The 13,413-nt window shown below is 45.4% G+C and overlaps 1 protein-coding gene across 2 annotated transcripts in view; it reads right to left on the bottom strand.

The window, feature by feature from the left end:
• The window catches only part of PRKCB (protein kinase C beta), a 197,385-nt gene that overhangs the window by 66,896 nt on the left and 117,076 nt on the right, over positions 1-13,413 (bottom strand). For both annotated transcript variants that reach the window (XM_083584680.1, XM_083584679.1), the window contains exons 7-8: positions 12,583-12,717; positions 2,833-2,929 (exon numbers count right to left, since the gene is read on the bottom strand). In XM_083584680.1, coding sequence (XP_083440806.1) covers positions 2,833-2,929; positions 12,583-12,717 — 232 coding nt within the window. The remainder of the gene's footprint in view (positions 1-2,832; positions 2,930-12,582; positions 12,718-13,413) is intronic.

Below are 13,413 nucleotides of genomic sequence, written 5' to 3' on the forward strand. Positions count from 1 at the left end.
TTTCTATACGAGTAGGAAAATGTGAATACCCCTAAACATTTTTTTAAAGAAAAAAAGCACTGATCCTAGCTCTTTGCATTATCCTGCACTGATCCTCAGCTGCAAGTTCTTTCTTGGACATAAAGGCTTGTCCCACAATGGCAAAAAGGTGGTGATTCCTCCTTTGAAAGAAGTTTGAATGAAAATGTGCGTGTCTGATATGGATGGCGGTTGATCATGCCTGCTTTGCAAAAGGGACAAACAATGCTTATTCCGTGTGCAATTTCCAATCCCTGCCGACTGTTTAAAAGGAGCTTTGCCGGAAGAATGGTGAACAATCACATCCCTCGTGCAAAGCCTTCCCTTCCCCACCGCAGTCTGGTGGCTAACTAATTCACCGGAGCACAATTTGTTAAACAACACACGCGCACAGAGACAGAGCTATCTCACAATTTATTCGTTTTAATGTCTGAAAAAATATGTCACATTGGAGGAGCCTGCCCAGAGCTCAGCCTAGCATGAAATTCCATTAAGCTGATTCCAGTGGTTTAATTGGGGCAGCTGCTCCGAGCGCAAGAGAGAAGGTTTGCACGGCAGCCGCAAAAGAGGCTTCCTGGTGTCACCTGGTGGGGGGGGGGGCAAGGCTCCCTCTGCTACCAAAAACACCGTTGGAGAGCTGGAACGCAGAGTAAAATTGGCAGATGCAATGCTCCTTTCCTGCAAAGAGCCAGTAGCAGGGTACAATTCATTCCAGAATCCCCTTGCCCTGGGGTGTTTTCACCTGGAGCTAACAACCTGGGACTAGTTTACCTGTGAGATCAGATTACCGCACCTGTGCCCCCTTGACCACTTCAATCTGCAGAACTGGCGCTGTCCACAGGTGCCACATAATACCCATTCCACATTTGTAAGAACTCCATCTTTGAGTGTGGAAGCACCTGAACTTTGGAACTCCCTGCTGATTGATAGCAGGCAGGCATCTTCGTTGTATTCTTTTTGGTGCCTGCTAAAACCATCTTTGTTTAGACAAGCCTACCCAGTTTTTTAGAAAGTTGATTCATGTTTTAATCTGTTTTGGTCTACAGTTGTACCTTGGAAGTCGAACGGGATCCGTTCCGGAAGTCAGTTAGTTCGAAAACCAAAGCTCCTGCAGCCAACTGGAAGCCACGGAAGCAGCATCGGATGTTCGGCTTCCAAAAACCGTTTGAAAACTGGAACACTCACTTCTGGGTTTCGATCACTCAGGAGCCGATTTGTTCAACAACTAAGGTGTTTGACAACCAAGGTACAACTGCATTGTTATTTTAACTTTTTGAAAGTCTTAAATTGTTATTAATTCTTCTTGTTGATAATCTTATTGTTGTATCTTTTCATTTTTCTTGTAAACCACATTTTTCTTCCCGATCAGGCAGAGTATAAATTTTATGAAATAAACAAATTCTGAGATACTGGATGAAGGAACAGATCTATCCCAAGCATCACACAAAAGCTTCCTGTTCCTCTAAGCATGGTGCTAAGAGCCAAGGTCTTGTGCTGCAAGTCCACAGCTCCTTACTTTAGAGGAGTGTGGCCCCGAGTCACATCTCTTGTCCACCACCTTCCGAGGGAGTCGGTTCCCCTGGCAAACAGCTCTTACCATCAGAAGGTTCTTCCTAAGGTTTAGTGGGAATCTCCTTCCCTGTCATTTGAATCCGTTGGTTCAGATCCTCCCCTCTGGAGCAGCAGAAAACAAGCTCGCTCCGTCTTCAACATAACAGCCATTCAGATATTTGAAAATGGCTATCCTGTTGCCTCTCAGTCTTCTCTTCTCCAGGCTAAACAGACCCAACTCCCTCAACTGTTCCTCATCAGGCTTGGTTTCCAGACCTTTGAACAACTTGGCTATGCTCCTTTGCACACCTTGCAACTTGTGAACCTCCTGTGGGATGTAATCCACTGGGAGCAGTCAAATACAACATTCCTTGTTTTGCTAGAGTTGACATGTTTGGTCCAGCCAGTCGAAACTTCCTGTTCCTCCTGGCCTGGAGCATCCTTCCTTGCATGTTACTAGTGGGTGGGTGTGACCTTTCCAGACCTGGTAAAAGGCCAAGGCATGCTGCCACTCTCTCTCTTTTCCATCTTCCTTTCATCCTGCAAACTTCTTGGACTGCTAGCTTGCAGTCTCCCCAGGTCATCTCCCATATGGGGTAAACCCGTTTGTATATGCTTGAACAGTGGTACCTCAAGTTAAGAACTTAATTTGTTCTGGAGGTCCGTTCTTAACCTGAAACTATTCTTAACTTGAAGCACCACTTTAGCTAATGGGGCCTCCTGCTGCCACCGCGCCGCCGGAGCACGATTTCTGTTCTCATCTTGAAGCAAAGTTCTTAACCCGAGGTACTATTTCTGGGTTAGTGCTGTTTGTAACCTGAAGCTTCTGTAACCTGAAGCGTCTGTAACCCAAGGTACCACTGTAACTTTAAGCCTAAAGCCTGCCTTCAGGATCACACTGTGCTCTGCCTGATCATGAGTAAACCTTCTTCTTATTGCTTATGAATAAGACTGTGGTATCTTTATTCTTTTAGGAGGGATTTAAAAGGGGATCTTACCAGGATCATACAATTCAATCTGAGGCAGATTGAATGGCATAATAGTAAGAGGTTCTAACGAGTCTGCAACCAGCTTTCTCCTGTGCGTGAGAAAGGGAATGTAAACTCTGCTAAGTTAAGGGCAATTTAGGAAGGATATTAATAAACAATATATCCTCTCCTGCCACCCTGAACATTCCCACACCTCCTTCTCCTCCACTTGGAATGCCTCATTCAGGGGAAGGATGTTGGGGGGGGGGGTTGGTCCTTTGGAAGGGCTGCTCACCTCAAACTTCTGCCTGAGCTCTTCATTCCCCTCTTCGCCTTCAGGGGGCACGGGGACGTTGAAGTACTCCCCCTCCTCCTGGCTCAGCAGCTTAAACCTAGGCAGGGGGAAATTGGGTAAGCAAAGCAGAACCAGAGTCAGAAGCTGCAACCCAAGCAAGGTGAGGTGGGAAGTGGCTGAAGGGCCCAAATGTGCTGTAGAAAAACAAGCTCTGGTCTAGAGCCTCTAGTCTAGTTGGAGGCAGACTCAATTCCAAGGTAATGGGAGGGAGAAACACCCTGCCTCCATGAAACTATTTGTGGAGTCCTCCACTGCACAGGTAATTGCTTTACTTTTGTTATTTATATTCCACGTTTTAAAAAATGATCTGAGCATCCATGTACACTCAAGGTGGCATACACGGTTCTTTCTCTCCACATTTAATCCCCACAGCAACCCTGTGAGGTAGGTTAGGCTGAGAGGCAGTGACTGGCCCAAGGTCACCCAGTGTCAAGGAGCTATCAAGCAAGACCAGGTCATCCACAAGGCAGGAAAGCATGGGAAGGGAGGGGCTTATTCTCTGGCCTGCAGGGCTCATTGCTCAACAATGTACAGGACTTTCCTCAAGCGGGGTGTCAGAGGGGGGAAAGAGCCAGAAGGACTGGGACATTCCTGCTGCTGTGTAGCAGGGACAACCTCTGACTCCCCTCTGTCTGAGTCTGCACTCACACTGTGACTCTCAGCCTCTAACCCTGTCTTGGAACACCCTCCCTTCTCCTGACTTCCCTTGATCGCTCAAAACCCCTGCTTCTACCTCCCAGCTCGTCCCTTCCCCAGGCTGCTCTTCAGTGTCCCACCACCAGGATCCTGGATCTAAGCCGTCTACTTCTGTGTCCTCCTTGCAATGCTTTTGGGCAGCTGGCTCCCACCACTTTTTCTCATCCAGCCAGTCCCTGACACCCAGAGAGCTTTATGGCTGAGTGGGGATTTTGAACCCTCGTCTCCCAGGTCTTAGTCCAACACTCTAACCGCTACACCATACTGGCTCTGTAATTTTCAAATCTCCAAGGCTGAGCAATCCCAGAACAGTAGCTCCATCACTCTTTCAGGAAGAGCCTTCTACAAAGCAAAGACCCCCCCCCCCAAGGAGAAGGGAGGGGAGCAAACAAACAAACAAACAAACAAACAAAATCTAATAAGCAATTACGGGGAATCATGGCACTGTCGTTCAGCTGTGAGTCAGTTTCTGCCGCTGGAGGCGAAGCTCCAGTTCTGTCAATGAGATCTTTTCAGCGGAGAGGAAGAGTTTATCAGGGGGCCATTATCGGCTGAGCGCGGCGGTGCGCCTGACTGGCAGGGAAGGAACAAAGCAGGATTTGCATAATGCAAGGACGGACCCTTCCCTTCAACTCCGCGCCTTCATTTGCTGCGGCTCTTTAGAGATGAAAAATGCACTGGAGACTCCCACCTCCCGGAGTTTACTTTAGCCAAACACTGTGACAAGGAAAATTACTTAGATCTCCACTTAACGGTTTTTAAAAATGCAGCAAGGAGCTGTTTACCATATTTTACATGCTCTTTAATGTGCGCCCATCTCCCCGCTGGAGACGGCTCCACAGGTGGCAGCGAGGGCTTGGAGGAAATTTGCAATTTGTTTTCCTTCGGAGAGCTTGCGGCAAATTCAGAGGAGGAGTGGCCCGTCGCGCTTGCCTCGAACCAACGCCCCTCCGGCTCATCGCTGCCAACCCTGAAGATCTTAAGCTCAGCTCCTCAGACTGCAGGGACGGGTCCTCAGCACTGAAGCAGACTCAGATGTGACATGGATCTGCTCCTGGGGCTTGAGCAACGTATAGTTGGCAGTGGTGGCGGTTGGTGCCAACCAGAAGCGGCGCCCAGACTCATTTGCAACCCTGCTCCACTCACGCCAGATCCAACTGCTCCATCCCTGCTTTGCCTTGACAGTCCGCAGCAGAAAACATATGAAGATAAGAAGAGGCTGCTGGATCAGGCTAATGGCCCATCTAGTTCAACATCCTGTTCTCAAAGTGGCCAACCACATGCCCCAATGGGAAGTCCTTGTAAGCAGAACTCAACCACAAGAGTATTCTCCCCTCCTGTGGCTTCCAGCAACCGATATGGCTGCCTCTGGTCATGGGGGTAGAACACAGCTTTTGTGGCTAGCAGCCATTGATAGCCTCTCCCTCCTCCATGAATTGGTCTGATCCTCTTTTAAAGCCATCTCAGTAGATGGCCATCACTGTCTCCCTGGGAGTGCATTCCAAATTGGTTGACTTACTGCTAATGTCCTTCTAGCATTTTGGGAAAACCATTTGTTTTTTTTTTTTTATAATATATTTATTAAAGTTTTCAAATAAAACATATATCAAATAAGCACTTATCGTTGTCCATTTAACATCTTTCAGTTGTTACATGGGACTCCCCCACACCTCCCGCATACACTTACATCATTATTAAATTATTTTCAAGCAAATTATCATTTAACTCATCTTAATTAATAATCTTAATTTGGTTTGACATATAATTCGACTTTAAATCTATTTTGATGGTAGACAATTGTCTGCACTGGCATCCTATTCAGCACTCAGCCAGATTACAATATTTTTGTAAATAAGTCTTAAATTTCCTCCAGTCTTCTTCCATCCTTTCTTCTCCCTGGTCTCGAATTCTGCCGGTCATCTCGGCTAGTTGCATATAGTCCATCAGTTGCATCTGCCATTCTTCCACAGTGGGTAGCTCCTGAGTTTTCCAATTCTTGGCAATTAATATTCTTGCTGCTGTTGTTGCGTACAAAAAGAATGTTCTGTCCTCTTTTAACACACTCTGGCCGACAATACCCAGGAGAAAGGCCTCTGCTTTCTTAGTAAAGGTGTATTTAAACACCTTTTTTAATTCATTATATATTTTCTCCCAAAAGGCCTTCACTCTAGGGCAGGTCCACCAGAGGTGAAAAAATGTTCCTTCATTTTCCTTACACTTCCAACATTTGCTATCAGACGAATGGTATATTTTAGCCAGTTTGACAGGGGTCATGTACCATCTATACATCATTTTCATCACATTTTCCTTCAACGCATTACATGCAGTGAAGTTCAGCCCAGAGGTCCACAACCTTTCCCAATCTTCAAACATAATATTATACCCAATATCCTGCGCCCATTTTATCATTGTTGATTTTACCATTTCGTCATGTGTGTTCCATTTCAGCAGCAAGTTATACATTCTTGAAAGTACCTTAGTCTTAGGTTCTAACAGTTCAGTATCTAACTTTGACTTTTCCACTTGGAATCCTAACTTTTTGTCGTTTTTAAACACTTCTTTAATCTGAGCATAGTGTAACCAGTCTCGCACTTTGTCTCTCATCTTTTCTAAACTCTGCAATTTCCAGTTGTCACCATCCTTTTCTATTATCTCCCAATATTTTGGCCAATTGGCCTCCATATTGGCTCTTTTCCGAGCCTTAGCCTCCAGGGGTGACAGCCACCTCGGAGTTTTATTCTCCAGTAAGTCTTTATATTTTGTCCAGACATTAAAAACTGATTTTCTGACAATATGGTTCTTGAAGGCCTTATTTATCTTAGCTTTATCATACCATAAATATGCATGCCATCCAAACGCATTATTAAAACCTTCCAAATCCAAGACATCCGTATCTTCAAGAAGTAACCAATCTTTTAACCAGCAGAAAGCTGCAGCTTCATAATACAACTTTAAGTCTGGCAGGGCAAAGCCCCCTCTTTCTTTCGCATCTGTTAATATTTTAAATTTGATTCTGGGCTTTTTGCCCTGCCAGACAAATTTAGAGATATCTTTCTGCCACTTCCGGAAGCACTCTGTCTTGTCTACAATCTGCAGTGTCTGAAACAAAAATAACATTTTTGGCAATACATTCATCTTGATGGCAGCTATTCGGCCTAGCAATGAAAGTTTTAATCTTGACCAACTATCCAAGTCTCTCTTAATCTCTGACCAACATTTTTCATAATTATCTTTAAATAAACTCAGATTTTTTGCTGTTATGTTTACCCCTAGGTATTTAACTTTTTTAACCACATTTAGTTCTGTCTCTTTCTGAAGCTGTTCCAACTCAATATCTGTCATGTTTTTCCCCAGAACTTTAGTTTTTTGCTTATTTAACTTAAATCCTGCCACTCGACCAAAGTTTTGAATCAGTTGTAGTACTCTTTTCAAACTAGACTCCGGCTCCTGTAATGTCAGAACTAGGTCATCTGCAAAAGCTTTAAGTTTATATTGTTTCGCTCCGACCTGAATCCCTTCCACCAACCGGTCCCCCCTAATCATATTCAGGAGCACTTCCAGAACCGAAATAAACAGTAATGGGGAAATCGGGCAGCCTTGTCGTGTACCTTTTTCAATTTTAAACTCTTCTGTAACCACATTGTTAACTATCAGTTTAGCCTTTTGTTCTGAATATATTGCCTCAATCCCGTTCTCAAACCCCCGTCCCACTCCCATTTCTTTTAAGTTCCCCTTCATAAATTTCCAAGAAATGTTGTCAAAGGCTTTCTCCGCGTCTATAAAAATTAGAGCTGCTTTGGTGTTTATGTTTGTTTGTAAAAGTTCCAATATGTCTATAATGTTCCTTGTGTTAGTAAACATATGTCTGCCCGGGAGAAAGCCTGCCTGGTCTTTATGGATTATCTCACTTAAAACTTTCTTAAATCTTCGTGCCAAAACATCTGCAAATATTTTGTAATCCACATTTAAAAGGGAGATGGGACGGTAATTCTTAAGTTGTGTCTTTTCAGTTTCTGACTTTGGAATCAATGTGATAAATGCTTCTTTCCACGATTCAGGCGCCTTCTTCCCCTCCATTATTTCATTACTGACCTCCAACAAAGGTTGTATCAAATAATCCTTCAATGTCTTATAGTAGTTAGAGGTCAGTCCATCTGGCCCTGGTGATTTGCCCTGTTTCAGACTCAGGATGGCCTGTTCAATCTCTTGTTGTGTTATTTTGCCATTTAAAATTGTTCTGTTTTCTTCTGACAGCTTTGCTAATCCATTTCTCTCCAAAAATTGTGTAATCTCTATTTCATCTTGTGGCCCTTGAGTATATAACTTTTTAAAATACCTCTGGAAGCACTTTCTAATCTCTCCCGGGTTCTGAATGTTCCTTCCTTCAACCTCTAAGTTTGTTACTGTATTTAATCTTTGTCTCCTTTTCAACTGCCAAGCTAGCAGTTTCCCACATTTATTTGCCGATTCAAAAGTTTTTTGTTTCATTGTTTTAATCTTCCATTCTATTTCCTGATTTATCAGCTTGGAATATTGCGCCTGATAAAGTTTAATTTCTCTCAGAATCGGTTGGGACTTCGGGTTAGATCTTAACTTCTTCTCCAACTCTTTGATACTTTCCAGAATTTTATCTTTCTTTTCATTTTGCAGTCTTTTCTTTAAGGAATTCTGTTGGATCAAGAACCCTCTCATCACAGCTTTACTTGCATCCCAGATAGTTCTTTTTTCCACCGTAGTGTTCAAATTAATCTCAAAATAGTCCTTTAAGGTTTTTTGGGCCTTCTTTACAATTCTTTGATCTCTAAACAGGCCATCATTCATCTTCCATCTAAAGGAGCCGATTGGGATCAATGTCATATCCATTCTCAAGGCGTTATGGTCGGAGCATGTTTTGGGGCAGATTTCCACCTTCCTCACCTTAGGTGCCAGACTTCTAGTTATCCATATTTGGTCGATTCGTGTCCAAGTCAGTTGAGCTTCAGAAAAGAATGTTCCTTCTCTTCCCAAGGGGTTTCTAACTCTCCAGATGTCAACCCAGTCCATATTGTCAGTCATTTCAAAAAAGGTCTTAGGTAGTCTTCCCTCTTTAGTAATGTTCTGGTTCTGTGACTTATCCATATTTGTTGATACGACCCCATTCATGTCCCCCATCATGATGACGTTGTTGTAATCCAGATAGTCCAGCATGATCTCGTGCAACTTCTTATAAAAATCCGATTTTCCTTCATTTGGAGCATAAATTCCTAATATCAAAATTTTTTCTCCTTGATACTGTATTTCTATTGCGAGGATTCTTCCACTTTCGTCTTTAAAGAGAAATTTTGGTGAAAGGCTCTCTTTTGCATAGATCACTACACCTCTCTTTTTAACTGTATCCGATGATATAAATTCTTGACCAAGCCTTTTATTTATTAACACCTTTCTATGGAGCCTAATCACATGCGTTTCTTGTAAGCATATAATGTCCAATTGTTCCTTTTTTAAAATATGAAAAATTTTAGACCTTTTTTCGGGACTGTTACAGCCATTTATGTTCCAACTCAAAAGCTGCAGAGACATCCTGGATAGATCTGGTTATTCTTTCTGGGGTGGTACCTTGTTCTCCGGTCCTTGAGGATCCGAGGGGGCGGGCTCCCCTGGAGGTTCTGGCGCTGGCAATCCAAGTCCTTTGTGGAGGTCTTCTCCGTGTGCTCCCAAAAACTTGTCTCTATCTTCCACTGTTTTGATTTTGATCTTTCTCCCTCTGTAGGTAAAGGATAATCCTTGTGGAAACTCCCACCTGAAGATAATTGCGTTGCTTCTCAACAGTCTTGCCAATTCCGTGTAATTAGATCTAAGGTCCAGCAACTGCTTAGGAATGTCCTTGTAGATTTCAATTCTCTTGCCCAAAATGTCTAGTGACTTTTCGTAGTGCAGGCCCAAAATCTTGTCCCTTTCCTCCTTTGATCTCAATGTTATCAAACAATCTCTGGGCTTCTCTGTCCTTCTGACTCTGCCAAGCCTGAAAGCAGATGCAATTTTAAAGTCTTTTTCCTCTAACTCCCAAAACTTGGCAAATTCCTTAGTTAGAAATTCAATAAGATTATCTTCTTCCACCTCTGGTATTGACCGTATCCTCAAGTTGGTCTCCCTGTTTCGCAGTTCTGTCATCAAAAAATAAATCTGATGTTCTCCAACTTGTTTGCTGAGTGGTCTTACTTCTTTCTCAAGTTCTTCCAATCTTTGACTAGTATCTTCAGCCAGTTTACGATTTTCACCTACAGCCTCCTTTAATTCTCCAATGGATTGGGCATTCTGTGCAACTTGTCCAGTCAGCTTATTCAAACTTTCTGTGTTCTGTTCAATTTTAGCTGTATGCAAATCAGCCTTCTTGTCCAGAGCCTCCAGTTTCTCCAAAATTTTCTCCAAGACAGAGCTACTTGTCCCTGAAGCCATATCTCCCAGGTGCAGCTCCTCTGTCTATTTTGGGAAAACCATTTGGTCAACGGAATGGTTCTCTGTCTGTCTGCTGTGCAGATGGACAAACATCCTGTTGTTTGCCTATGCTTTGGTCGGGTTTCCACAGGTAGTTCCTTTGAAAACTCAGAAAACCCAGACCTCCACACCCCCTAAGCAAGCCCACTGCCCTTGGGTGCTGTGGAGAAGGTTGCTCCATCATCAGAATCAAAGGAAGGTTCAAGTGGCAGAAAGGGGCGTGTGTGATTGGGGAAACTGAGGTAGGGGTGTGTGTGTACCCCATCTTCACCTCCGGTGGCACAATGTCTTGGTCCAGTAAGCACAGCTACTAGTGGATTCACAACTATGTGTGTGAATCCATCAGGAGACTAAGGTGGTAACATAGATAGTGAAGACAATCTATCTCTGTATTGTTCACACTAACTGGCAGCTGGGCTTCAGCTGGGGTGTTTTCCCAAGGCTTAGCTGGAGATGCCACTAGGGCAGATTTAACCTGGGACCTTCTGCATGCAAAGCAGGTGCTCTACTGCTGAGCCATGCCTCTCTCCTAAAAAATAAAGTCCTTGTGGTTCTGATTTAAATGGGAACATAGGAAGCTGCCTGATATCGAACCAGACCATTGGTCCGCCCAGCTCAGTATTGTCTACACTGACCAGCAGCAGCTCTTCAGGGTTGCAGACAGGGTGCCTCTCCCAGTCCCACCTGGAGATGCCATCAGGGGGATTGAACCCGGGACCTTCCGTATGCACAAAAAGTGCTCTACCACTGAGCTACTACAGTCTTTCCCCATTTGGCATCCTGGAACAGAGCAATCCATGGGATTTCAGGACCTGTTGCCATTAGCTCAGGATCTCAGTGGACCTAGAAATCACCCTTTTGACTTCCACAAATATATTTCACAAGCGCTGACTTGGTCAGGATGGCATTAACTTTCTCCCTTGGCTATGCTCTGCCATCACAGTTGGGGTCAGTGAAGCTTCATAATACTAGTTGCTGGAAACCACAGGAGGGGAGAAGGCTCTTGTGCTTGAATCTTGATGGCGGGCTTCCTACAGGCATCTATTCGGCCACTCTGAGATGTGCCATTGGCCTCATCCAACAGACTCTTCTTCTGTTCTTCTGTTCCCCTTGGTTTCAAAACAGCACCTTCCAGGATGAATCCTCAAATCCAGGTGTTGAGTTTGACAAGGAAAGAGTCCCCCCTCCAGCTCACAGAAGGACCAGCTAGATCTGCTACCTGCCGCACGCACAGAAGTTTTATAGGCATTCTGGTCTGCTCGCTAAGGTCACCCAACTCTTCAGCACCAGGAGCGGGAAGGAAGAAAATTAAAATCCTGTTTCCTGCTGAGGGAGATAAAACAGAAACAAACAGGCCCTACTCCTCTGGGAGTTGATAGGCCCACGCTGCCCGCCTCGACTGACAGTAATTAACTGCTTTGGACAGTGTTTCATTTGAGGAAACAGGGAAGCCTCAGCAAGTAATCCCATTCTTCACATCCACAGATTAAACTTTCAGCCTGGGGAGGGGCAGGAAGCCTCTCTGCTGGGTTCTCTGCAACCAACTCTGCCTGGTGCCGATGCAAACTGGGCTCCTAAGGATCAGATCCCTCCCTGGCAATACACTCCCACTGTTTTGTTTCAGCAAGACCTCCTGCCACCACGGCCTCCAGATGTTTTCAACTACCTCTCCCATGAGCCCCAGAACCCCCAAAGGAACCCTCAGGGGAAGAAGGCTCAGAGCCAGGGGGATGTTGGTGGGAGGACGACAAACGGTCAGAGGGAGAAGAAGGAACAGACTGGGGGAAGGAGGCGTTAGAAGCTGAAGAGGCAACAGGGTTTAGGGAGCAGGAAGAGGCTGTGACAGAGGGCAGTTCAGACTCAGAGGCAGGAGAGGAAGCTGGAGGGGAGTGGGCCCAAGAGACAGTGATGAGGCAGGCTGCTGAAGAAGCCAGGGAGTCTCCCCCTCCTGCTGTGACCAGCTCCCCTTCCCCCTGGTCTCCTAGAACCTGCAGAGGAATGAAGAAGGAAGAGCAAAGAGAGACAAGACGACAGAGATTTAGGTTGCTAGGGAAGGAACTGGGGGAAAAACCTTACAGAGTGGTGGGAAGGCGGGGACCTTCAGTCCTCACAACTGCTTCATTGGGGCAAGACCTACTGGGAAGGGTTGCTGTGACCACTAGGACTGAGCTGTTTGGGTTTCTTTGAATCAAGAGTTGACGTCACTGACATCAGGTGCTTTATGGTTTTCCTTGATGATGTACGCCTGACTCCAGCTCCTGACACCAGGGTTCAAATCCCCACATGGCCACCAAGCTCTGTGCGCGTGACTTGGGGCACCAGTCATTGCCTCTCAGCATAACCCACCTTGCAGGGTTGTTGTGAGGATAAAATGGGGAGAACCATGTATGCCACCTGAGCTACTTGGAGGAAAGGTGGGGCAGAAATGTAATGAAATAAATAGATAGCAAAGATCTGGAGGGCACCAGCTGGCTAGTGATTGCCCTGATCCAAGCCCCTTCAGAGGCAGGTCCACCTTACCAGCCATCCACTCCAGCTTTCAGCAGCTCTGAGATCCCAAAGGACAGCGACCCCATGAAATCATTCCGACTGGTCAGGTCCCAGTCCCAGATCTCCACAGATAGCCTCCTGTCCTTGTCAGACTCTTTCAGTTGGCTGGTAGAAACAAAAGGGAGGAGGAAAGAGATTTTAAAAGGCATCTTCTTTTTGGAGGGAGCTATATCTGCAAGCTGCTTCCACGCCTTCCAGGTGGGCACTCAATCAATCAGCAGCTATGAAATGAAGCCACGGTTTTCGGCGGACGGTTTTCGGCGGACGTGCCTCCTCTAATGCCTCATTTCCTGACAGGGTCCCCTTCAAATGGAGGACCTCAGAGCGCCTGGCGATTGAAATGCAAGGCTTTGATCAGCGCCAACCCGGAGCGTGAGATGGCATTCTCAGCAGTGCTGACAGGATGGGTGCGAGGGAGGAGAGAAGCTGAAGAAAGGAGCCTGCCGCTTCGCTCTGAAATCCGCTTAGCGTTTCTCAGCAATTAAAGCACAGCATCATTTGTAACCCATTCATTCTAGGGAAGCACCAGCCCTGCAAGGAGGGACCTGTGGGAGGAAACTGGGCTCAGCAGGGGTGTTGCTATGGGTGGGTCTCTGGGGGGTCCCAGGCCCTGGGTGTTTCCAGGGGGGGGGAATTGAATTGGAGGGATGTGTTGTAGTTTACTGGGGTAACTGAAGACAAATTGAATTGCTTTGGAGCAGGATAATAATAATAATAATAATAATAATAATAATAATAATAATAATAATTTATTTGTACCCTGCCCATCTGGCTGGGTCTCCCCAGCCACTCTGGGTGGCT

This window comes from Podarcis filfolensis, assembly GCF_964270895.1.
Source record: "Podarcis filfolensis genome assembly, chromosome: 14".
NCBI classification, from domain to species: domain Eukaryota; kingdom Metazoa; phylum Chordata; class Lepidosauria; order Squamata; family Lacertidae; genus Podarcis; species Podarcis filfolensis.